This window comes from Salarias fasciatus, chromosome 15 (assembly GCF_902148845.1).
Source record: "Salarias fasciatus chromosome 15, fSalaFa1.1, whole genome shotgun sequence".
In the NCBI taxonomy this organism is placed as follows: domain Eukaryota; kingdom Metazoa; phylum Chordata; class Actinopteri; order Blenniiformes; family Blenniidae; genus Salarias; species Salarias fasciatus.
The window spans coordinates 26097100-26123226 of NC_043759.1; the positions used below are offsets into that span (position 1 = coordinate 26097100).

At 45.0% G+C, this 26127-nt stretch overlaps 1 protein-coding gene and 1 long non-coding RNA gene across 2 annotated transcripts; both read right to left on the reverse strand.

Moving 5' to 3' along the window:
• Window positions 1–4826: 4826 nt before the first annotated feature.
• Window positions 4827–18761, reverse strand: LOC115401503 (NLR family CARD domain-containing protein 3-like). The gene is made up of 6 exons (XM_030109755.1): window positions 18338–18761; window positions 14231–16034; window positions 13977–14150; window positions 11606–11771; window positions 5898–5943; window positions 4827–5693 (listed from the first exon to the last, which is right to left on the reverse strand). The coding sequence occupies exons 1-6, from the start codon at window positions 18609–18611 to the stop codon at window positions 5155–5157; spliced, it is 3003 nt and encodes a 1000-aa protein (XP_029965615.1). The 5' UTR covers window positions 18612–18761; the 3' UTR covers window positions 4827–5154.
• An 85-nt stretch (window positions 18762–18846) lies between these two features.
• LOC115401707 (uncharacterized) lies at window positions 18847–20037 on the reverse strand. The gene is made up of 4 exons (XR_003932993.1): window positions 19935–20037; window positions 19724–19804; window positions 18976–19077; window positions 18847–18903 (listed from the first exon to the last, which is right to left on the reverse strand). It is a non-coding gene; the product is annotated as an uncharacterized LOC115401707 (long non-coding RNA).
• Window positions 20038–26127: the final 6090 nt, after the last annotated feature.

Below are 26127 nucleotides of genomic sequence, written 5' to 3' on the forward strand. Positions count from 1 at the left end.
TTGGATGATCATCCTTATGTCCTTTTAAATTCACATAATATGCCAATGTCAGCTGCAGACGCCTCAACTCAAACGGCATTTCCCCAACTTCCACCTGAAGCGCACACACTGGAGATGATCTCAGTGCTCCAGAACAAAGTCTAAGTGCTGTACTTTGAATCACATCTAGCTTCTGTAGTTCAGATTTTGCTGCAGACCCATAAGCTATACAGCCATAATCAATGACAGATCTAATTAATCCAGCCTATAACCTTTTCATTGAAATCATATCTGCCCCCCATTCCTTACTACTTAAACACCTAATGATGTTTATAGCCTTCTTGCATTTATTAATCAGCTTCCCAATATGGTTTTGCCAAGTCAACTTGGAGTCAAATTGCATACCTAGAAACCGCACACAATTAACTCTTTCTAGATCTTTACCATACAGTTGAAATTTGACACTTTCCTGAATTTTCCTAAATGAGAAAAACATAACTTTAGTTTTTTCCACAAAAAACCTGAATCCCCATTTACCCGCCCACACCTCAACAGCATCAACAGCTTTTTGCAAACCATTCACAATAGATGAGACATTCTTTCCTCTTTTCCAGATGGCCCCATCATCTGCAAATAATGATTTTCCAATAGAATAATCCAGTCCTTCAAATATGTCATTTATCATTATTGAAAAAAAGGATAGGAGATATAACACTGCCTTGAGGCACTCCATTTTCTACTGTCAGACATTCTGAGAAGCTACTATTAATTCTAATTTGAATTTCTCTATCACTGAGAAAGTTTTTAATCCATTTATACATCTTTCCATCTATTCCAATCCTTCGAATTTTTATTAGCACACCTTCTTTCCAAAGCATATCATAAGCTTTTTCTACATAGAAAAAAACCACTGCAACTACTTCCTTACATCCTTGTGCCTTCCTTATGTCACTCTCTAATTTTACAATGGGATCCATTGTTGACCTGCCCTTCCTGAACCCACTCTGAAACGGGGAAACTAGATTGTGTGTTTCAACATAAAAACTCATTCTTTCCACAACCACCCTCTCCATTATCTTACCAAGGTGTGACGTTAATGCGATTGGCCTGTAATTTGATGCTATCGTTGGGTCTTTTCCTGGCTTTCTAACTGGCATAACCACAGCCATTTTCCAACATTTTGGAACTCTACCACACTCCCACACTTTATTAAATAATATCAATAATATATTAAGCGCATCGTCGCTAAGATGTTTCAACATTGCATAACTTATTCTGTCTTTCCCTGGGGCTGTAATTTTTGCTTTGTTTATGGCCTTTTTAAGCTCCCTCAAAGAAAACAACATGTTCAGGCTACTATTTGAATCTTCTACATTTCCCAAGAGATGCTGGTATTGTTTCTTCGTCTTCTCTCTTTTTGTTCTCTCATCACTTGTCAGGTTAAAACTACTGTGTACTTTAGCAAAAGTCCTCGCCATTAGTGCTGCCTTCTCTGCATCTTTCACGGCAACATTCCCATCATTCTCAAGAACTGGGTAGCTCCAAGACTTCTGCACCCCACTCATTCTTTTAACAACTCCCCAAACTTCATTTATACATGTTTTTCTCCCTATCGTGTTACAATAATTTTGCCAATAGCTCTTTTTAGTCTTTCTCACCACTTTCCTCACTTTTGCCTGTTCTCTTTTAAACTCAATAAACTCAGACATATTAAAACACTCTCTAAACTTTTTGAAGGCCTTATTTCTTGACTTTACAGCTTGAGAACATTCTTCTGTCCACCAAGGAACCAGCTTCCGCTTCTTACCTCCTGTCTTACTCTGCCCTATAGAGGATTTTGCAGCTTCTGCTATAGCAACAGTTACCTTTTCATTAAGCACATCTACATCATCTACGATATCAATCTGGCTCATTTGTCTCTCACTTAAAAATCTAAACAATGTCCAGTCTGCTTTATTAAAATTCCACCGTTCATAAAAGACCCTAGATGCATCACAGCTCCAGTTACCAAGTCTGCAAACAATAGGATAATGATCACTTCCAATTGTTGTATCACTTAAAACTTCCCAACTCACTTGATCAGCCAGAGCTTGAGAAACCAAGGTCAAATCCAACACCGATTGCCCTGTAACCCCTATACGTGTAGGTGACCCATCATTTAACCACACCAATCCTTTTTTATCAATAAACTCTTCTACAACTGTTCCATTGTGATCAATTTTACTTCCTCCCCAAAGAAAACTGTGTGCATTAAAATCACCCAACCAGATTATTTTCCTATCATCTTGTCCTTCTATCCTTTCTAACGCAGCCGTCTCCAGCCTATGACAAGGGTTGTAAAAATTTACAACAACTAAACTACCATTAACACCCCATACTTCAGTAACAACATATTCCAGTTCATCACCCTTCCCCAAAACTCTATAGGGAATTCCTTCTTTAATGAATGTTGCACACCCACCACCACCCCCACCAGGTCTATCTCTTCTTTCACAAACATAACCATTTAGAACAAAGTTTAAATGTGGTAGCAACCAAGTCTCAACTATACATATAATATCAGGTTTAACTTCTCTTTCAAAAACAAATCTTTTAAACTCCTGGCCATTAGCCAACAAGCTCCTCGCATTCCACTGTAAGAAATAAATGATTTAGGTCCTTGCTTGAGAAGATGACGCCGATCGCTGCGATGACTGTGATGACTGTGCCGACTGTGCTGACGATTTCTCTGTCATTTCTCTGAGCTGAAGTTCCTCATACACTGTCTCCCATGTAATATCTCTAATTCCCAGGTATCTCGCAGCACTCTTAACAACAATAGAAGTTTTCTCTGATCGATGCTTTGCTTGGAAAGTACAGTTAATAATTTCAACCATGAAGTATAAAAAATCCTTTTTCTTGACAATCAGTGAGTCTGCATCTTTTGCCAGACTCTGCACAACTCCTGGTCCATGATTCAGCTTAGGCTCAACTCTCACTTGCTTTGCTGCCTCAGCATAAGATAACTTCCTTTCTGCTCTGATCTGCTGAATTTCAGCTGCCCTCTTTCTAGCCTCACAATCTCTGTGGCTCACACTGTGTGCACCTCCACAATTCACACACTTCTCCCGCACTCCTGTTCCACATGTGCCGTAGTCATGTTCTCCTCCACAGCGTCCACATGTTAGATTTCCTTTACAGTAGGCAGCAATGTGTCCATACTTCTGGCATTTAAAGCAGCGTAGAGGTGGCGGCACATACAGTCTCACACTATAGTTTAAATAACCCACAGTGACAAACTTAGGGAGCACCTCTTCTTGAAATTCTACCAACACTGACAAACTATCCACCTTTTCAAATTGTCTCCAAGTTTTAAGACGTTTCAATCCAAGCACCCGTCCACCACGCATGTTCCCCTTCATCTTTTCCAAATCCTCATTCAAAGGGATTCCATAAATCACCCCCTTACAGACTTCTCCTACTCTCATTCTTTTACTGACAGCCAAAATTTCTTTCTTACACACACTGCTTAGCCTTAATGCTTTTCCTTGCTGGATCTCATCTTTACACACAATCATCAAGTCACCATCCGTGTGGACTCTCGCTCTCACCACCTCTCCAACTTTATCATGCAAAAACTTTGTTAACACCACTGGCCCTACAGTCCTAATATCATGCCCTTCCTTAAACTTGATAAGCACCTTAAGACCTTCCTGATCGGTTCTCCTCCGCACAACTCTCTCCCTCCCTTGCCTGTCATCTGAATCACTTCCTTGACTCAACACTCGCTTCCTTTGTGATTTAACACCCTCACTATCGCTCTCATCCATACTATCCTCACCCCAAGTCCCCCCCGATCCTGCCATAAGGTGATTGTTCACTCCCTCTTTCAGGATTACCGGTGGCTTTCGCAAAACAGAAACAGCGTTTAAGGAAATTGCTCGTCTCGACGACAGCTCAGCCTTCCTCCTCCCTCTCCTCCCGCTCCGGTGATCATTTTACAGCATTACTTCCTATATTGCTCTCTGCCCATGCTCACTCCGAGGAATGTCGCATTCAATGACAGCAGCATGGCTCGTAAAAAACATTACTCTAAACATTACAGTTCAGAGTTTCTTCAGAAACATTCAGTCATTAGGACCCATAGTTTAGGACAGACATGAGACAGGAACTCCACAGAACAATCAGGTTCTCATCAGATTGTGTTGAACATTATAGTAAATAACATCTTTCTGTCTATTATGCTCACAAACATCAAGAAGACGCAAGAAAGAGCAGACCACACAATGGCACATGTTCAATCTGGGAAAGTTTATTCATCAATTCCATAAAAGATCATTTTCACCCTCAGAAACACTTGTTCATATCCCCACAACGATCCTGATATCAAACAGAACGGTCACATGATCATAAAGAGAAGCAGTGAACTGAACTCTGGGAACCATCATGGAGCAGTTCATTCAAGCTGCTCTTCAGACTTTTGGCCACCAGGTGGCACCAAAGAGGACGGTGTAGAAAAGCTTCCATCCAGCATCAGAGCTTCAGAAAGCGTCATTTGTCCATCAAGTGTTAAAAAGAGCTTCACTTCCAGCCTGTCAGCAGACTGACAGACTCAGACTCTCAGTCAGACTCTCCTTCAATCAGTCCAGCTGAGACCAGACTGGTCCAATCAGGACCGGCTGGCCTGAACACAAAGACAAGGACTGTCTGAAACACAGAAAATGAACCTTCACCACATTTTAACAGGATAACTGGATAAAAGTTAAAAGAAAATAATGTGGAAGTGGTCAAGGAGGAGACAGACGAGTGTCTTCTCCCACAGTGGACGCCACACCATGACATTACAAAGAAAGAGATCAAATAACTCGTTGAGTTTTAACTTCAGGAACTCCTAAAGGAAATGAAATCAAGGATTTATTTTTGGTAACTTGCACAAGAACACTGATTCAGTTCACATTTACAATCCAACATCAACGACTCAAACGTCAAACTGTGATCAGAAGAGTCCTGTCCTCATCGTCTCCACTGTTGCTGACAAAGACTTGAGGAGGTTAGAAAACGTCCTGAAACTTAAACTGACCACATATTTACAAAGTGTTGGAGGCTCCGTCTGTGAACCCTGCTGAACTCCACTGATGTTCTCTGATCTCTGATTGGTGCTGACAGGACTGCTGTCAGAGACAGAGACCGTCCTTCCTACAGAGGACACAGACTCACTGAACAACCAGAGGACCAGAGTCTAAATCCAGCATAGAGAGGTTGAGAGAATGTGGTGTTGAAGGTGTAGAGGTGGATCAGAGAGTCAGAGGAGACTCTGAAGAAGGACAGAGAGCCAGCAGGACAGTCCACATACACTGCTACTCTACCAGAGGAGGAGGAGGAGGAGGAGGAGGAGATGGATGTTTGTCTGCTATTGTGCCTGACATAGTAACCTTTATTAGAGCATCTCAGACTCCAGGACTGATCATTCCGCCCAAATAAACACTCCCAGCCTCCTCTCCTCCTGATTCCTCTGTAACTCACTGATATATAAACCTTTTCGCTCCACTCGACCTCCCAGTAACATCGACCACTCAGATCATTTCTACACAGCAGCTGATCAGTCCAGTCTTCAAATCTGTCTGGATGATCAGGATACGGCTGCTCTTCCTCCACCTGTGTCACCTTCCTGTTGTTGTTGGACAGTTTGAGGTTTCTGCTCATTGAGTTTGTGTCCAGTTCAAGTTGAGAGAGATCTGATGGAGAGAAAGAGAGAAAAGTCATCCTCTGACACATGTGATGGATTTCTTCTCTCTGGACTTCCTGACATGTTGTTCATTCAGAGAAAGTTTAAGAGGAAACTTGTTGTCAGACTTCTCTTGTCAGTAATGTTTGAATGAATCAAAACCTTTGATTGAAAGACAAACAGACACTGTTTGGTCCTCATCAGTCCAACTTACACTTCCTGGGACCAGGTTTTAACCTCTGCTCTCCACCATGGTCCACCCTGCAGGAAGAAAGACAGTCAGAAGGGTTTTCTCTCCAACAGGAGTCCTAACTGCTGCTCAACATGAAGCAGAGCTCCTCAGAAACAGGCTGAAAGAGCTCTGAGTCCACACTCTGGGACTGTTTCACTCAGGACAGCAGTCAGCTCTGGATGGATGGATGAAGAAGATGAAGTGATGAATGAAGCCTCCTCTGATGTTTCAGCTCACACTGACTCATTTCAAAGGTTCAGACTTGGTTCAAAGTCTCTGTGGAGACGTTTGGAGGCTGAAAGTGTTTCTGCTGCTTTGGATCAGTGTGATGAAGATGAAACCTGTCGGCATGTTTCTGCTCCTCTCCTCCTAAAGACAGCTGGAAAAGGAGCTTTCAAAGGATCCTTCACACTTCTGGAGTTTTCACTGAAAGACTCCGTCTGACAGAGAAGAAGAGAAGTTCTGTTTCTCTTCATCAACCAGCTCCAACACACACATGGAGAAAAGTCTCCATTCAGCCAAAACACACAGAAAACCCTGAAGATCATGTTGGAATGGAAAGTGGATGAATTCTCATCAGGATTTTAAGAGTGAAGAGAAAAGCAGCAGTTTGATCAAAGGATTCAAACTCCAGGTCCAGATGTCTGAACCACATCACAGAGGCTTCAAACTCTCATTTCTATCATCAGGGTTCAGCTTTTCTTGGTCCTTGTGTCATAAAAATCACTGTTAACAATCAGTGGAGACATTTTGTAGACCAGGAGTCTTTAACTAAAATGTTAAGAGGTTCAGTTTGATGATATTTATTGAAGTAAAGATCCAGAAGATCAGAATGTTGAACTATTTAGTGTGATATATATTTAAAGTTCTGTCAACATCTGCATGTAATCAACACCTGAGTGTCAAATCTAATTCATTCAGTGAAATTCACAAAGTGTTTGTTAATATTTATTGTCATGAAACATGGAACTGGAAATAAATGTTTGACTGTCAATATAATGTTCTGTCATTTACTAAATAAAAGTCAGGTTCATTTTCAAAACAAGACAAACTAATCAAATGTTCAGCAGCAGTGCTGGACTTCAGAACAATAAACCAGACCTGACAGATCATCAATGTAAAGACAGGTTAACTCCTGGAGAAATGCTCTCTTTCCTCCTCAGGGAGAAATCGGAGCTCTTGCTTGACCTGCCAAGATGTTCCAGCTGGACTTCAGTGGAGTCAGAGTCTTTCTCAGACTCAGGTGGAGCTGCTCATTGGTGAGCCTGGAACCAGGTGGAGTTTAGTTTCCTGCTGGAGAAAGCTGCCTCTCAGCTGTGTTGGAGCCAAACATGGTCCAGAGGGAAGGAGGAAGAAAAACTCTTCATTCTGGATGAAATGTTCTGCTTTCACTGTCAGCTTTTCTTTTGAGTTCCATTTGGTAACTATTGTTCCTCAGCTTCCTCTGTCTCAGTGGACTTCCTCTTTCTCTCCACTCTTCTCATTTCCAGCATGAACTCTCACGTCTGTCTGAGCTGCAGAACCTTCATGTTTCACCCTGAAACACTCAGACTTGATGGTCTGCCTGGTTTCATGTGACGCTTCACTCACACACAGCTGGTGTGTGTGTTTCCTCCTCCACTGAATCACGACCATAAAGACTGTAAAAGCTGAGCTGCTTCAAAAAGAAGCTCCGTCAGCTTTGAAATCAGAACCTGCTGTTTTAGCTGTCAGTGCCGCGTCTGCAGGGCTGGACAGGAACCAAGGAGATTTACTCGAGTACTGCTCTGAAGCACATTCTTTAAGGATCTGTACTTTACTTGAGTACTATTTTTTGGGAAAACTCATGATTTCTTCTCCTTCTCTCGTTTCAATGTAATTTCATTGTATTGCTACATGCCATTGATGATTGTTCCTCTTGTAGCCTCTGGACCCTGTATTTATATATGAATTGTATGTAGATACAAACTGTCTGTCCTATCTCCTTCTCTTTCTGTCCCCTCACCCCAACCGGAACAGCAGAAAGCCTCCTCCTCTGAGCCTGGTTCTGCAAAGGTTTCTTCCTGTTAAAAGGGAGTTTTTCCTTTCCACAGTTGCTTATGCTGCTCATGTGGATCTGTTGGGTTTCCCTGTAAAAGTGTCTAGAAACGAGCATGTTGTAATTGGCTCTTCATAAATAAAGCTGAATTGAATTGAAGGGACTTTCAATCCAAAACACTTGAAAGACAAATGAAAAACTCCACTACATTTCTATGAAGAGCCCCAGGACTCGTTACTTTTAAGAATACATTTGAAGTCAGAGGATGAAAGTTATCTAATGATTCGTCCAGGTGGAGTTGTGGTAAAAGACAGGAAGCACAGAGCAAATGTTGGAAAGTTGGTCGTGGTAAAAATGGCGACAGCGACACAAACTCCAGTTTAACACAGGAGAACAAACCTCAAGTCCATGTTGGAGTTCTTTGAAATGAAGAATGATTTGTCTTGTTTTAAATGTTGACTCTGTTTGCCACCTGAAACTTAGAAAAACTCAGGAACATCTGATGGAGGCAATAATATCTTCAGCCTGGATGGAGGATTTACTGGAGACTGCATGTTTCCTTCTGTCACTGAGGAATGAATGACCTCTCTCAGACAAACCCTGCTCCTCACTGCAGCAGTACAGCCACACAGCAGACTGAGGATAGAACAGAAATGTGTGTTAACACTGTCAGTCCGGCTCCTGCTGCTGCTGGACTGTAGAACTACTAGAGGAACACAGTCTGGACTGATGGAGCTGATCCTGAGTCAGACTGTCAGCAGGTTTAGAAGACGTCATGTTGTTGGTATTGATGGGGTCAGAGGTCAGAGGTCAACATGTATTGATAATCCTCAGAGCAGTGTGTGTTTGCTGTGTGTAAGAGTTACACTACACTGAGAGGACGACACACTGTATTGGTCTGTGTCTTTATTCTCATGTTTGCTGGTGAAGAAATCTGAAAGTTACTAAGAGTAATGTTACTGTTTTGTTGAAGTAGTTCGAGTAAGTTACTGATTACATTTGTTGAAAAGTAACCTGTAATTGTTCCAGACTCCATGTTTGAAGCAGCCCTCCCATCCCTGATCACCTCCTACTAAACTCCCTGTCCAGCTGGAGAAAGCCTGTGGAGGTGAGATGACGAGTCAACATCTGTTTCATTCCAGATCAGTATTTTAAATGAAGCCTCCTGGACTCTGAGGAACTGCAGTTTGATGTCAAGGTCAGTGATATTTGATCCTCTACTTTGTCCCACTGGGGCCAGTCCTGTGTGGATTCATCACTTAGTTAACCAGATAGTGAACAAACCAAGTTAACTACAATACTTGACCAGTTAGAGAAGGTTTTCCAGCAGCAGTAATCCTGACAGACTGAGTAACTTTATTTCTTTATTACCTCCGCCAGGAGGTTATGTAATCGTGCCGGTTTGTTGGTTTGTTGGTTGGTTTGTTAGCAAGATCACGGAAAAAGTAATGAACGGATTGCAATGAAACTTTGTGGAAATGTGGGTCTTGGGCTAACTTAGAATCCATTAAGTTTTGGTGATGATCCGGATCACTGTCTGGATCCAGGAATTTTTTCAAGGATTCTTTATTATTGACAGATAGGGAGTCTTTCACATAGTTGGGCAGGCCCGCCGACAGGGGGGGACAAACGCCTGGTTCACACAGGACGCGCCGCTTCCGGCGCCACTGTTAACCTATCTGACGGTTCATACAGGAGGCGCAGGGGACCGCCGCGTGCGTAGCGGCTCGCGCCGTGGACCGCAGGCGCTCCGCTCCTTTCTAATTTCTCCGCGAGCTGCGCGCACCGTCGACCGCCAGTTGTAATGGTGTGCTTCCACCGGAGGCGTTTAACGCGACTGCATTCACGCGACAAATGACACCGTGCCCCGCTAGACGCCCGAGTTTTATCGCTGGTGTGTGAATTCATTCGCTGGTACAAATATGCAACACAAAACATCCTGCAGAAACATCACAGCCTCCTCATCACCGTCTCTGGGCAGGATTCTTCTGATGTTTGTCCCACAGTCCTGTGTGCACCCAGCTGTCTGTCTGTGTGTGTGTGTTCGTGTCCGGTGGAAACACACCGTAAAGCTGGACAGAGCAGATCGCACCACACAGGCAGTCGGGAACAGAAAATACGAGAGAATCCGGTCCATTTTCAAATTAAAATCAAGTAAAATCACATAAATTATGTTGCTTTTCGGTTTTCCTTTTCAGATAAACACACACACACACAAACACACACACACACACACACACACACACACACACACACACACACACACACACACACACACACACACAGAGGGAGAGAGGGCGACAGGGCGAGAGACAGAGGCACCGCATGCCGCAGCGCTACGCTCCGATCAAACCCCGATCACAATGTTGTTTTATTATATATGCTGTTCTTATGGTTGTTGGTGACTGATTTGAGCTGTGGCGGAGGTCTGAGCTCTCTGAGTGCCAATTTCTAGTTCTTTTTAACTCAGTATTTCTCCCACTGTATGATCCGCTGTAAAGCCTGATAATGGTACAAATCTGATTTTCTTGTGGAGTTGATGGGAGTTAATCTTCAATGTTTGAATTTTATGTTTGGTTGTGAATAAATAGAAAAACTAGAATTTGGCCCTCAGAGAGCACAGACCTCCGCCACAGCTCAAATCAGTCACCAACAGCAATAAGAACACCATATACGATCAGAGCGGAGCGCTGCAGTGTGTGGTGTGCATCGTGGCGCGTAGTGCGGCACACTGCCTGCATGCGGTGTTGGACCGGGGGGTGGGGAGGCGCGGAGCGGTGCGGTGCCTGCATGCTGCGATGGGAGCCGTGACAGGGGGGGTTGGATGGGCTCCCCCACCTGTAATAATGCCCCCCCCCCCCAACCCTGGGCCTGGGACAACAGAGCCGTTGTGAGAACCGACGTGATTACATAACCTCCTTGGCGGAGGTAAAAAGAATTAAAATGAGCTCAATAATCGTCCTTTTGTTAATTCAGTTGTGTTTCAGCAGGAATCTCTCCAGGATCAGCAGCAGATTCTACCAGTTTTTATTCCACAGCTTCAATCAGCAGGTCGATGCATTCAGTAGATTGTTTCAGTGGTTTGGTTGTGTTCATTCATTGTGTAACGATGCAAAAATGTTTGACATTCAGATGAAAATGTACTTTTATGACTGAAGTATTTTCTAAAGCAGGTACTCCAGTACTTTAACTGAAACAATCTGAACAAACAACTTTCTCTTGTATTGGAGTAATATTTGACCAGGAGGATCAGAACTTTCACTCCAGTCATGGAGCTGAGGACTTTGTCCACCACTGAGGGTCTGTATGGGACGGCGTCTTGGTTCAGACCTGGACCACAGTCCACCTATTGAGGACCACTGCTGTGGACAGTCTCAGTGTCCATGAGGAGCTCCTGCTGTGTGTCCATACCTGAGAGTCTCCAGACTGCACTGTGGTTCCTCCACTGCAGCAAACAGCTTCTCCACTCCTGAGGCTCCTGGATGGTTGTAGCTCAGGTCCAGCTCTCTCAGATGGGAGGACTTGGAGCTCACAGCTGAGACCAGAGAAGCACAGCCTTCCTCTGAGACCAGACACCCTGACAGACTGGAGGCACAAACATGGCATCAAGTCAACCAGGAAGAAGGAAGATCCTCCACATGATCAAGCAGCAGCTGGATCCTGACCTGAGAGCTTCCAGTTTACAGTGAGGACTCTCCAGTCCAGAAGACAGTAGCTTCACTCCTGAATCCTGCAGCTCGTTGTTACTCAGGTCCAGATGTGTCAGACTGGAGGACTGAGAGCTGAGAACTGAGGACAGAGCTCCACAGCTTCTCTCTGACAGACCACAGCTGCTCAACCTGGAGAAGAAGAAGATCAGTCAGTCATGTGGAAAACAAAGAAGACAACAAAGTGAGACAATAAGTCCAATCAGTGAACTGGACCTCTGTGCAGATCTGAACTTTCTCTGGTTCATTTAAACACATTTCTGTCTCCACTGACTGAATGTTTGTTCATTCATGTTGAAGTCAGCATTAGTAAAGTCTTTGTCCAGAACCAGCATGAACAGATCCTGTGTTGACACAGAGAGCAGTGTGTAGAGCTGTGATGGAGCAGCTGGAGCCACAGATCTCTGAAGAACCTCCATCAGCTGTCCTGGGACCAACTAGTCCAAATGAGTCAAACTCTGGTCCTTGATTGCCGGCGTCCTACATGTTGCAGGTCTCTCCCACTTCAAACACACTTGACTGTAATGAGGACTCAGTATTGGGCTTCAAGAGAAGCTTGGTGGAGACACCATTATGAGATGTAGGTGAGTTGAAGCAGGGAGACGTCCAACATTCAGGACACCAGACCTGGAGGACCACAGTTCAACACCAATGAAGGAGACAATCCAGAGACGGAAGAAGGTTCCACATGAAGACCCTGGAGACATGTTAGTAATCACTGCTCATCGGTCTGGAGTTCAGCTTTAGATCTTCACTACATGCAGATACTTTTACATAGATACTTGTTCATCTGATGATCTGAAACATCTTTCAATTCTGAGAAATAATGATCCACCAATTCATGACTTTGTCAACAACATTTCATCCTGACAGTTTCTCAAAGAACGTTGTGAAAACGATGATTCTGTCTCTCTCTCTCTCGCTCTCACACATACACACTCTCTCTCTCTCTCTTCCTGGTTAAACGAGGATTTCTTGAGCAGTTTTCAGGTCAGGTGATCTGCAGAATCAACATTATTTCTTTCATTCATGAATTGAGAGAAATTCATTGTTTCAGTTTTCTATCAGTGTCTTCAGAGGTTGAAGCCATAATGTAATGACTGTTGAAGAACTGGAATAATTTTCTCAGAAAAAACATTGTGGGTTGAATTTCATGATGGAAGAAATCTTCAGGTTGAAGAGCTCTGAGGTTAAAAGAGGCCATGATTGTTTGAGAAGAATGATTCTTTTTCCTTTGGTTAAATAATGAGAGAAGATCTATTAACTGATATGATTATCATGATGATTTTTCCATGTTTATGGCGTGTTTTCTCCCCAAGAAGATTCTTGTCTTAAATCCAGTTTTTACATCCAAATTTTTTTCCATCCATCTTCTCCCGCTGGTCCCTTTCAGGGTCGCGGGTGGCTGGAGCCGATCCCAGCTGCTATGGGCAAAGGCGGGGTATGCCCTGGACAGGTCGCCAGTCTGTCGCAGGGCTGACATATATATACATACATACGTACACAGACATACAACCATTCACACCTAGGGGCAATTTTGAGAGTGACCAATTAACCTGACGTGCATGTTTTTGGACCGTGGGAGGAAGCCGGAGTACCCGGAAGGAACCCACGCACACACGGGGAGAACATGCAAACTCCACACAGAAAGGCCCTGAGCCCCAGCCGGTATTTGAACCCCAGACCTTCTTGCTGTGAGGCACAAGCGCTAACCACTGCGCCACCGTGAGGACCACCACATCTTCTTCATTTATTCTAAATATCTCTACTTGGTAAAACAGTTTAATACAACTCATCTTTCACCAGATTCTGGAAGTTTCCATTGTTTTTCAACCTAAACACAGTCTGGAGCAGATCACTGACATGTTACCATCACACAGCACAGTGAGTGGATGATGTGTGGCTGCTGCTCTCCAGCTGGACTGACAGTGGAAACATTACTGGTTACTTTGTGGTTTGACTTCCCAGATAATAGAGGAGGAAATATCAAGAAGCTCCAATGTTCCACTGAGATCTTCACAGCTGCTCTACAGATAGCAGGAGAAGAACAGAAAGTGGTGGATTTTATTTAACTTGTTTGTACCTGAGAGTCTCCAGACTGCACTGTGGATCCTCCACTGCAGCAAACAGCTTCTCCACTCCTGAGGCTCCTGGATGGTTGTAGCTCAGGTCCAGCTCTCTCAGATGGGAGGACTTGGAGCTCACAGCTGAGACCAGAGAAGCACAGCCTTCCTCTGAGACCAGACACCCTGACAGACTGGAGGCACAAACATGGCATCAAGCCAACCAGGAAGAAGGAAGATCCTCCACATGATCAAGCAGCAGCTGGATCCTGACCTGAGAGCTTCCAGTTTACAGTGAGGACTCTCCAGTCCAGAAGACAGTAGCTTCACTCCTGAATCCTGCAGCTCGTTGTTACTCAGGTCCAGATGTGTCAGACTGGAGGACTGAGAGCTGAGAACTGAGGACAGAGCTCCACAGCTTCTCTCTGACAGACCACAGCTGCTCAACCTGAAGAAGAACCAACAATGAAAACCAGATCAATGTCTCTCCTGGACTCAGTTCTACAGATTTGTTCTTAAACCACATACAGAGCTTTGTTGGAGGCTTTGACCACTGGCAGCAGCTTCAGAAGAGCCTTCTCTGAAGCAGAGTATTTCTTCAGGTCAAACTCCTTCAGATCTTCTTCTGATGACAGTAAGATGAAGACCAGAGCTGACCACTGAGCAGGAGACAGTTCCTCTGTGGACAGACGTCCTGATCTCAGGGACTGTTGGATCCCCTCCACCAGAGAACCATCATTCAGTTCATTCAGACAGTGGAACAGATTGATGCTTCTCTCTGCAGACAGACTCTCACTCAGCTTCTTCTTGATGTACTGCACTGTTTCCTGATTGGTCTGTGAGCTACTTCCTGTCTGTGGCAGCAGACCTTGAAGGAGACTCTGATTGGTCGGCAGTGAAAGACCCAGGAGGAAGCGGAGGAACAAGTCCAGGTGTCCATTTGGACTCTTCAAGGCCTCGTCCACTGCTCTCTGATGGAGACGGTGGAGATTAGGTTTCTGCTTCAACACTTTTGACCACCTGGAGGTTTTCTGTTGTTCTTCCAGCAGGTTGATTCCAGACTTGATGAAGGTCTGATGGACATGAAGAGCAGCCAGAAACTCCTGAAGGCTCAGATGGATGAAGCAGAACACCTTGTCCTGGTACAGGCCGCTCTCCTCTCTAAAGATCTGGGTCAACATTCCTGAGTACACTGAGGCTGCTCTGAGATCGATGCCACACTCTGTCAGGTCAGGTTCATAGAAGATCAGGTTTCCTTTCTGCAGCTCCTCAAAAGCCAGTTTTCCCAGAGACTCCATCATCTCCCTGCTCTCTGGACTCCAGTGTGGATCTGTGGCAGCTCCTCCACCATACTTGACCGTCTTGACTTTGGCCTGGACCACCAGGTGGTGGATGTACATCTGAGTCAGGGTCTTGGGCAGCTCTCCTCCCTCTCTGCTCTTCAACACCTTCTCCAGAACTGTAGCAGTGATCCAGCAGAAGACCGGGATGTGGCACATGATGTGGAGGCTTCGGGAGGTCTTGATGTGGGAGATGATCCTGCTGGCCTGCTCCTCCTCTCTGAACCTCCTCCTGAAGTACTCCTCCTTCTGGGGGTCGGTGAACCCTCGGACCTCTGTCACCCTGTCCACACAGTCAGCAGGGATCTGATTGGCTGCTGCAGGTCGTGTGGTGATCCAGAGGCGAGCAGAGGGAAGCAGTTTCCCCCTGATGAGGTTTGTCAGCAGAACATCCACTGAGGTGGACTCTGTAACTTCAGTCAGGAACTCAGTGTGCTGGAAGTCCAGAGGGAGCCGACACTCATCCAGACCGTCCAAGATGAAGACCACCTGGAAGTCTTCAAAGCTGCAGAGTCCTGCTTCTTTGGTTTCAGTGAAGAAGTGATGAACAAGTCCCACCAAGCTGAACTTCTTCTCCTTCAGCACATTCAGCTCTCTGAAGGTGAATGGAAATGTGAAGTGGACGTCCTGGTTGTCTTTGTCTTCAGCCCAGTCCAGAGTGAACTTCTGAGTCAGGACTGTTTTCCCAATGCCAGCAACTCCCTTTGTCAGCACTGCTCTGATTGGTTGAGATCTTCCAGGTGAGGCTTTAAAGATGTCTCCTGGTCTGATGCTTGTGTCTGCTCTGTCTGCTGTCCTGGATGCTGCTTCAATTTGTCTGACCTCATGTTCCTCATTGACCTCTGCAGCCCCTCCCTCTGTGATGTGGAGCTCTGTGTAGATCTGGTTCAGGAAGGTGGACTCTCCTGCTTTCGAGACTCCTTCAAACACACACTGGAACCTCTTCTTCAGCCCACATTTCAGCTTCTGTTGGCAGATTGGAGCAGAAGTTCCTGGAAATAAAAAGACATAAAGGGTTGAGTGTATTAGACACTGAAAGTGAAGATGAAAGTATGTTCTTGATGTTTCTCCTCCATCAGATCATCCAGCTCTTCAGTAGAGACCAAACAGCCTCTGATCTGATGGAGATGTTTGCATGATATGAACAGCAGAGCTCAGGAAGAGACATGAGACCATTGTTGTCTCCATGTTTGATGATTGGGGATGTGGACTTGTGGGAGCTGGCCTCCCTTCCTGTTTCCTGTGCTCCCTGTACTGGTTGGTATCAGCTGCTCTGAGTGGAGCTCTTCAGCTCTCAGCTTCTCCTTTTCCACTGAGCTGCTTTCAGGACTCATTCAGAGTCAGAGACTGACTTGGCACCAGTTCTTTGTTTCCAGCAGCACCAAGTCCAGACCCTCAAAACTGGTGTTCAACAAGCACCAGCTCCTTGGTGGGCCAGAGCCAAGCACAGAGTACGTCAGAGAGAGCAATTATTGTGACCAACCAGACTGGTGGAAACACAGAACCTCCAGTTTTATAACATCCCAGAGTGAAGATACAGTTGAAACTATCTCAGCATGGATGCTAAAATAAAACAGCAGTGGACTGAGGATGAGACCCAGAGCTTCCTGCACTGTGGTGCTTGTCCACTACACAGTTCTAGCACTACTCCACTCGCCTGGATTCAGTCTTGGTGGTTTTCATTCCACTAGAGTACCGGGTCGGCGTAGGTCCAGTTATCATTCGAACTCGATCCAAACCTCCAGAGACGTCATTTGTTCTGTGGCACATTGTGGGTCGCTCCGTCTACCTCCCACTGAATCCTCTCAACAGCCACCAGACAAAGAAATGTCTGCCCTCTGTCATCACACCAGTACCTGGTGTCAGCAGTGGCGTTTCTACGAGAAAATACTTGGTGGAGCGAAGATGGAGTCAAGGGTGCTGTCATAGGTGTGTGTGTGTGTGTGTGTGTGTGTGTGTGTGTGTGTGTGTGTGTGTGTGTGTGTGTGTGTGTACTGTCAATGTGTGCATGCATGCATCACACTGACTGTATGCATCAGCTGTAACGGCGACACAGAGTTCAGTTCATTGACTGTATATTAACAACACCACTGTGAAGCACTAAGAAGGACAGAACAGTCTTTCACTCACCAAAGCTGAGGCTCACTTTAAAAGAAAGGTGGCTCAGCGGTTCTTCTTTTGGATACACTTTTCAATGACATGAATTCATTTTGATTTCCATTTGTTAGCTTTAGCTTTAGCAGAGCTGAACTGTCATGGCTCCCTCAACCTGCCAATCACTAATCAGTACCTGTCTACACTGGCAGCAGCCAATCAGCTCTCCATTTGGAAAAGAGGTGATAGTGGGCTCCGAGCTGGAGGGAGCCTCTTGGACCAAATCTGTGTTTGATGGAATACAGTGGGAGATGGCAGCAGGACACCAGCGGAGACTCGACCAGCTCCTCAACTCAATCACTAAGTTAAGGAAGAACTCCAGAAACAAAGACAGGGAGCTGGGACAAAGTGGCAGCTAACAGAATGACTGCTGTTGGGTAAACAGCTACATAAACAGCCATGTACTGACATACAGTAGAGCTGCAACGATTACTTGAGGAAATTCAGTCCTTTGATTACAAATAAAAGGCAATGTTGTTGTTTTTTGCCTTGAATTGTTGTCATTTAATATTAATCACTTGCATTGCACAGACTGTAAACAGTGATGCAGGTGATGAAAGTTGGCTCTGCTGCCGAGAGCAGAGAGATCAGAAGAGGTTTAATGTTGCACCAAGTGGAGTAAATATCCGTCTTTATTCCATGAGTGACATCTCATTACAGTTTGAATGGCACACACAACAATGATTACTCAATTAATTGCTGAAATATTTAACAGAATACCAGATTTTAAACAAAATTGACAGCTGCAGCCCAATACTGACACAATGACTTGGCTCTGGCTTTAATCCTGGATCATGGAAACAACCAGTTCTCAGGAGGGGCCAGGTTTGAACCAACACTGGCTTCAGCACCAACACCAAACTGACATCTGGATCTTCTGGATGGAAAATGAAAATGTGTGGATTCTTTCATTTGGCAAATATTTTTCATTTTGTTCACTCCTCCTGGTTTCAGACTCAGAGTCTTGTGTCGGTTCCTTTTCTGCTTCTGTCTGTTTCACAGTTTCTGTGTCTGACCTGGAAATGACCTCTGACCTCTGGTTTGGACTCTGTTCCTGCTCTCTGCTCTCCAGTCACTGTTGGACCTGAAAACATTTCTCTGTTTCATCTCCATCCTGTGAAATTAGATCAAATCCTCTTACTGCTCCTCAGACGCTCAGCCAGCTCCTCCTGCTTCATCCTCCTCAGGAAGTCCAGAGTCATCCTCACTAATGACTCTCTGCTGCTCCTCTGCTCTTCATCCTCATCCTCTCTCTCACTCTCTGAGCATGCTGGGTAATCTGGACTCAGGAGCTTCTTCATCTTCTTCAGCTCCTCCTTCATGAAAGCCACCATGTTGTCCTCCAGCAGCTGGAACAGAGAAACATCTGGAGTGAGACAGATGGAGATGTGAGTGTAAATCCAGGATGACAACATGTGAAGCCGAGTCACTCTTCATGTGGATCTCCAGCAGAAACAGCTTCAGCATCAGTGAAGGCTGGAAGCTGGATGAAGGTTGGACTGTTTCACTCTGGACCTGAATGGATCTAAGAAGCTGAGAGTCTGCTTCATGTTTCAGCTGGAAGTCTCCACAACTTCTTCTGTCTCACTGATGTGACAGTAAAGTGTTGAATGGAGACTTGTTCTCACCATAAAGATGGAGTCCAGATGTGTTTGATGCTGAGGGGCGGAGCCTCCACGGAGAACCTGGGAGCTCTGCTGGCTGACGCTGCAGAAACATGTTGACTTTGTTCAAGCTGCTGTTATGATGATGAATCCTGACACAAACACTGATTCTCACCCCTCATCAGCTCCTCCTGCTCCACTGTTAAATAAAATGGGTTCCCTCCTGGACCCGTCACTCTTCAGGGACACACAGCTGGATGGAAACTCAGAGTCAGAGCTGAAAACAAACAACATCAGGAACAGACTGAGTGGAAAAATGGAGGAAGACTGGAGGATAAAGGGAAGAAACCAGATTCTCAACAACACTGCACCAAACCACCTGGCATTATATGTTTACTGTTGCACTATCTGAGTGTATAATGTTTGGAACTACCTTATTGTCAATGCTATTTATTACCTTTGCAATAACCTGTTTTATGTGCTATATTCTATATGCCGCTTGTTTACTTTATGTCTCTTGTATTTTGCACTATCCTGTCATTCGTACTTACTCTCAGTGAGTCAATAGTTCTATGACCCTAAGCATTTCATTGCACTGACGACCTTGCTTCGAACATGAAAATGACAAATAATCTTGAATCTTGAATCAGTTTCTGTTCAAAGTCAACTCCAGATGTTTCTCTGTTCCAGCTGCTGGAGGACAACATGGTGGCTTTCATGAAGGAGGAGCTGAAGAAGATGAAGAAGCTCCTGTATATGATAATGGAGAATCTTGAGAGCTGAAAGTTTCAGACTCTGATGATTCTCTTACCGAGAACTATTAAACAGAAACTTTAGCAGGATTTTAGCTTCCGTGACATGTGACTGATTTATTTTCTGAGTGAAGACATGAAATGCAGAAAACAACAGGAAATAAAACTCACTGTGTTCTGAAGTGGAAAAAGAAGTCCTTGGACCGGTCACTCTTCAGGGAAACAAAGCTGGGTTCAACTTCAGGCTCTGACCTGATACCAAGACACAGAGGTATTAGAAACACACACACACACACACACACACACACACACACACACACACACACACACACACACACACACACACACACACACACACATACAATTAAAGATGGAGTCTCACCTCTGAGCTGTGGTCTGGTTCTCTTGTTCTCCACACAGAGTCCTTTCAGAGGGAGGGACTCCCTCCTCTCTGTCCTCACACTGATCCATGGCAGAACACACACACACACACAATTAAATCAGTGTGTGTGTGTGTGTGTCTGGGAAGGAGTGGTCACCCCGACTCAGGATAAAGTTGGGCTGGACGTCGTCTGGAGGATCAGAAAGAATGAGGATGCAATTCATCATTTCTGAACATTCAATGAATTTATCAACTGAAATTCCCAAGAAATTACCCAAACCTTCCCAAAGCCTTCAGGATCAGCCTCACAGCAAACTGACAGACTCAGACTCTTTGTCCTTCTCAGTTCGTCTCCACAGAATGAGGCTCTGTTTCAATAAGTTCAGATTAAACTGGTCCAATCAGGACAGACCGGGCTGAACCAAAACCTCCAGGGTTTTTGAAACACATTCTACATTCCACCATCACTGTGAGCAGACTGAGCAGTCAGAGGGACCTGGGTCTCTCTCACATCTGGAAATGGATTCAGGGTTTTTGACCGGCCGCTCCCAGAGGGTGAGAGTAGGACCCCAGCTGTCCTCAGCATGGAGGACCACCGGCTCTCCACAGGGCTGTGCTGAGTCCCCTCCTCTACACCCACCACTTCACCCCCACCCACCCAAGAAACTCCATCACCACCTCTGTGGTGGGGTTCATCTCAGGAGGTGAGGCTGCTTCCAGGGTGGAGGTGGAGCGACTGTGGGTCTGGTGCTCCATCAACAACCTCATCCTGAACATCTCCAAGCTGAAGGAACTGATCATCAGGAGCAAACCGGACCTTCAGCTCAGAACAATCAATGGGGACAGGGTGGAGATGGAGCCAGACTTCAGCTTCCTGGTCTCCTCCATCAGTAAAGACCTGACCTGGACTGCTAGCTCCACCCTGATCCTGAAGAAGGCCCAGCAGAGACTTGACTTCCTGAGGATTCTCAGGAAGAAGAATCCAGAACCTGCAGCATCACCAGGGACTCCTCACAACCCGGTCACCACTTGTTTGAACTCTGACCCTCAGGGAGGCGTTTCAGGGCCAAAAAGGAGAAAAAAACAGACCAGAAACAGCTTTTACCCTGGAACTGTTGTTGCTCTGAATGCTGCTGACAAAACCAAACCAAACAGCTGACGATCCTCACTCTTCACTCTTCAATAAATCTATCAACACACAAAGAACAAAAACCCTGGTTCAATATTCTGGCAACACTTGTTGTGTTTCTCATTTTTTATCTTGACCTAGTCTATTACAGCGATCCCCTCCTCCCCTCTTTTACAGTGTATTGGCCTTTGGACAGTCTCTAAATTCTTCATCTTGTTGTCTTCACTGTTTCCTCTTTTTTCATGTTGCTCTGTTTGCAAGAGCTGCTTCCAGAGGTGTCAGGTTATGAGGGACAGGGGACGTGTGTCCTCCATGTTTTGTCTCAGAGAATGAAGAATCCAGTGAATCCAGAGATGTGGAAGGACATCAGGAACGTTGTGAACTTTCTTCATGTTTTCATTGTGTTGTGGAATAAATGGCCTTTCTTGGTCGTGGATTTTGTGAAATGAATTTCTAAATAAATGCGACTTATCGTTCAGTGCGACTGATGATAGCAGTATGATTCTTGACCCTTTCAGACTGGTTCCACAGAACTTAAGGCAGTGGCCAAAGGTACATATTTTGTGCTGCGGTCTGGTGAAGCAGGCATGTTATTCACAGATTTGGTGTTTTTGGTCTCAATAACTCTTCAATAAAATGTCATTATCACTCAAAGGACGCCTCTTTCCCATCACTGTGAGGCGGACAATGTTCTACAAGCTCATTTTTATATAAAGTATCTGTTTGTCTTATTGATCTCTGTGAGCAGAAGGCAGTGCTGAGATGTTCAGGGGCCGTCTGCAAAACGCCACAATAAATACATCAAACTGGTTTCACTGTAGTGTCACCAAAACCTTCAGTTGTCTCCTGCTGATTCCACTCCAACAGCTGGCTTCATGTGAAAGATGAGTTTTCATCATTTGAATGGATTTGTGGGTAATGAAACTCAGTAAATAACTAATACACTATATATACAATGACTAATTTTGCAGCTGTGGTTCAGTGGGCAGTCGGCTCTCAATCGGGAGGTTGTTAGTTCGATTCCTGTCTCCCCCTGTCTGCATGTTGAAGTGTCCTTGGACAAGACACTGAACCCTAAATTGTATGGCGTCATTTTAGTGGCAAAATTCCACACGTATAAAAATCATAGTCACGCACAGTTAAACCACTCTCTGTGCGCTCGCGATGCCTCTCTGCGCTCGCGGTCTCTTTCTGCATGTGCGGTGACACATCTGTACTGTCTGCTCACAGGGTGGGTTGAGTTTGGCACTCTGGGGGCGGGCTTTGAGTTGACGCCCCTCAACCCCCCCCCCCTCCTTTCTGATTGGTTGCTCTAAACGTCCACTGTCTTGCGGTCAGAGCCAATCAGAGGTTAAGGAGGGCGGGTCATCATCGTTTGGCAGCAGAATTGGAAAACTGAGGAGCAAACTTCACATAACATAACCTCCATACAGTGATTTGATGACTGTGGAGGAGACCTGGCTGTTTCCTGGGAGGAGAAAGAACTAATAAAAACATTTTCATGGCACTAACATGTAAGATCTACACAGTCTCTCTCAGATTTCATTTGATTTTATGCCAGGGTCAGTGGAGGAATTTGCTTTTTTTTGTTTGTCTTGTTTTGTTTTCAGCAGGTGGTATGTTCAAAAGTTTCATAAGTTACAAAAGTATTAGACCCATTTGAAGACAGTGGACGTTTTGAGCAACCAAAGAAAGGAGGGGGGGTTGAGTGGCGTCAACTCAAAGCCCGCCCCCAGAGTGCCAAACTCAACATCACTGCGTGAGCACACAGCACAGACTTGTCGCCGCGCGAGCAGAAAGAGATCGCACACGCAGTGTTGCCAACTTAACAACTTTGTCGCTATATTTAGCAACTTTTCAGACCCCTCTAGCGATTTTTTTTTAATAGGCGACTAGCGACAAATTTAGCGACTTTTTCTGGTGCTCTGGAGACGTGGCAGGACGTCTCGTTGCTGTCCTCAATGAGCAGCGGGTGCTGCCGTGAGCCCCTCCCCCGTCCCAAAGCACTCACAAGCGGTCAGTCTCAGCAGCGCCCCCTGCTGCAGTCAGAGCAGAGAGCAGACCCACACCACTCCTCCACACTTCAAATGAATCGAGCGTGCGCAGATCCACCGCTGCTCCCGTCCTGGGTCACAGAGCGGGATGGACATGTAAATCTTTCTTCACTGTCACACTTTTGTCAGTTCATTTGTAGTTCTAAACATATTTAGGCTGTTTTTAGCTCACTTTTTGCTTCTCCCAAGATGTTATTCCTCTCTCCTACAGCGTCCATTACAATTTCATGCAAATTGCCAAATAATGGAAATTAGGTGATGACATCATCTAGCGAATTCTAGCAACTGGATAGCCAATCCAGACAGCCAATAGTGACTTTCCTTACTAGGGAGTTGGTAACACTGCGCACACGCCCAGAAAGTGACCGTGTGCGCGAAGAAAGAGACCATGCGCGCAGAGAGCCATCGCGAGCACACAGAGAGTGGTTTAACTGTGCGTGACTATGATTTTTATGCGCTAGATCAGGGGTGCTCAATCCTGTTCCTGGAGAGCTCCTATCCAGCATGTTTTAGTTCTCTCCCTGCTTCAACACACCTGAATCCAATTATTGTGTTATCATCAAGCACCTAACAAAACACAATGATGAGCCTGTCATTGTATTCAGATGTGTTAAAGCAGGGAGGGAACTAAAACATGCTGGATAGGGGCTCTCCAGGAACAGGATTGAGCACCCCTGATCTAGATTGTCTTGTAAAATTGCCCCCAGTGGATGGATTGAGCGTCTTGCATACAGCGTAAAGCACTTCTTAGTTTGACCACTAGGGGACCATGATGCTTAGAATGCATTTAAGGAGAACACAGGTGATGAGCAGCAGGTGTGTGAGAGAGCGGAGGCTGGAAGGTTTTCACCGTGTTGGTGTGTGTGTGTTAGAGAGTAACGTGTTGAGAGGAAACTGTCTGTGAGCTCACCTGCTCACTGTGGAACTGGACCAACTGTTCTTGTCAGCCGTGAGTTTTAAAGCACTGGGTGATGATTAAAGGGTCACCGCATCCAAACACTCAACGTGTGGAATAATGGTTTCTTTTTCTTTTTCTTTTTTTTTGATAATAAAATAATAATTAAAAAAAAAAGTATGCTAACCAGAGGAGCTTTCCACTTGTAAGCTCCTCTTGGACAAGCAAATCTGTCAAGCATATACTGTAAATCCTCCTATAGTAGCCGGGGCTTTTATTTTCTCAGCTGTAGCTGCACCAGGCTTTTAATGGAAGGAGGCATGTAGAAGAGAGAGGCTTATATTTTAAAATTTTAAAAAAGAGCAAAAAGATCTTTTGTGTCAGTTTGAACCCAGTAAAATGTACTGCAAAAGTACTTTTTCAATCAATGTGAAAAAAAATCTAATCTCAACATCGAGTTTAATGTCCCTCTGACATTTTTTTTTTTAATTTTTAATTGCGAACATGAACAAACAATACAGATTGACAGAGACATGCAACACGAGGTGTGTATGATGTGTGTGTGTGTGTGTGTGTGTGTGTGTGTGTGTGTGTGTGTGTGTGTGCATAAGTGGTGTGTGTGTGTGTGTGTGTGTGTGTGTGTGTGTGTGTGCATAAGTGGTGTGTGTGTGTGTGTGTGTGTGTGTGTGTGTGTGTGTGTGTGTGTGTGTGTGTGTGCATAACAGAAAAACATATACGGTCCACCCCTTTTTTCCACATATAGATATACACACACATTCATACCCGCATACATACATACATTCACACATGTGCACAATACGTACACACACAAACAATTGTAAAGAAAACAACAGCCAAATAATCAAAACATCAATAATAACAGCAACAGAGCTCTGCCACCAAGAACAACCACAATATAACAACAACAATCACAACAATAACAACAACAATGATAACAACAATAGGAACAACAATAACAATAATAACAACAACAATAACAATAACAATAACAAAAACAACAATAAGTATGCTATGTGAGAGTGGTTTGCTGTGGGTCATGACTGCAGAAAGTTAATGAATGTTTGCCAGATGGGGTTGTGGGGGGTATCAGAGGAGTTTGTATTTTCTAGAGAGATGTAGTCGATGAGGTTTTTCCAGTCTGTAATTTGTATGGAGTTCCGTGATTTCCAGTTCACGAGGAGAGTTTTCTTGGCAACAGCTCGCGCCACGAGAAGTAAACGGTTTTGTGTATGATCAAGTTTTGATGTAGATAGGTCTCCTAATAAACAGAGGGTGGGGGAAAGCGGGATGTGGCAGCCCATGATTTGTGACAGGATGTCTGTAATGTTTCTCCAGACGTGGTGGACAGGTGTGCAGTGCCAGGTTGCATGAATGTAGGTATCTGTGCAGTTTTCTGTGCAGTGTGAACAGTTATCGGATGATGAGAAGCCCGTTTTTTGCATTTTTTGTCCAGTCAGATGTAGGCCTGCACAATATATCGTTTGAACATCGCCATCGCAATGTGCACATGTGCAATAGTCACATCGCAGGATGTGCAATATTTTTTTATTACTATTATTTTTAACTTTTGTTTTGCTTTGTAAAAGCAGCAAGGTGCTCAACTCAATGCTCTGCACAGTCGCACTCTCTTTCTCCCTCCTGCTCGGCACTCACTGACCCCTCTCCCTCCTCCACAGCAGAGAGGAGGGGGGAGGGGCCGCTCTCAGGCTACACTCTGAACACAGGCGACATGCAGGAGGAAGCGACGGAGGATTTAGGCTGAATCCCATTTCACCCCTTAGCCCTTCCCCTTGGCCCTACCCCTCGTTTTGCGCGTTCACGTGGAGGGGTAGGAGTGTCCCAATTGTCATTATGACGGAGGGGTAGGGCCAAGAAAGAGGGCCAGTCACCCCTCCAAAAGGAGATTCTCGAGAGGCACACTCCAAACGGAGGGGTATCGGCCGATGGCGAGGGGCGCTTGTTCTTTCAGCCTAGATCATGCCTGGCAGGCGGGGTTAATTCACTTCCGCACTGACTGGAGTGATCGTTTCCACACCCGCGCATTCCAGGCGCATTCCAAACACAACAGATAGACGATTATTTTCAATAAACTGG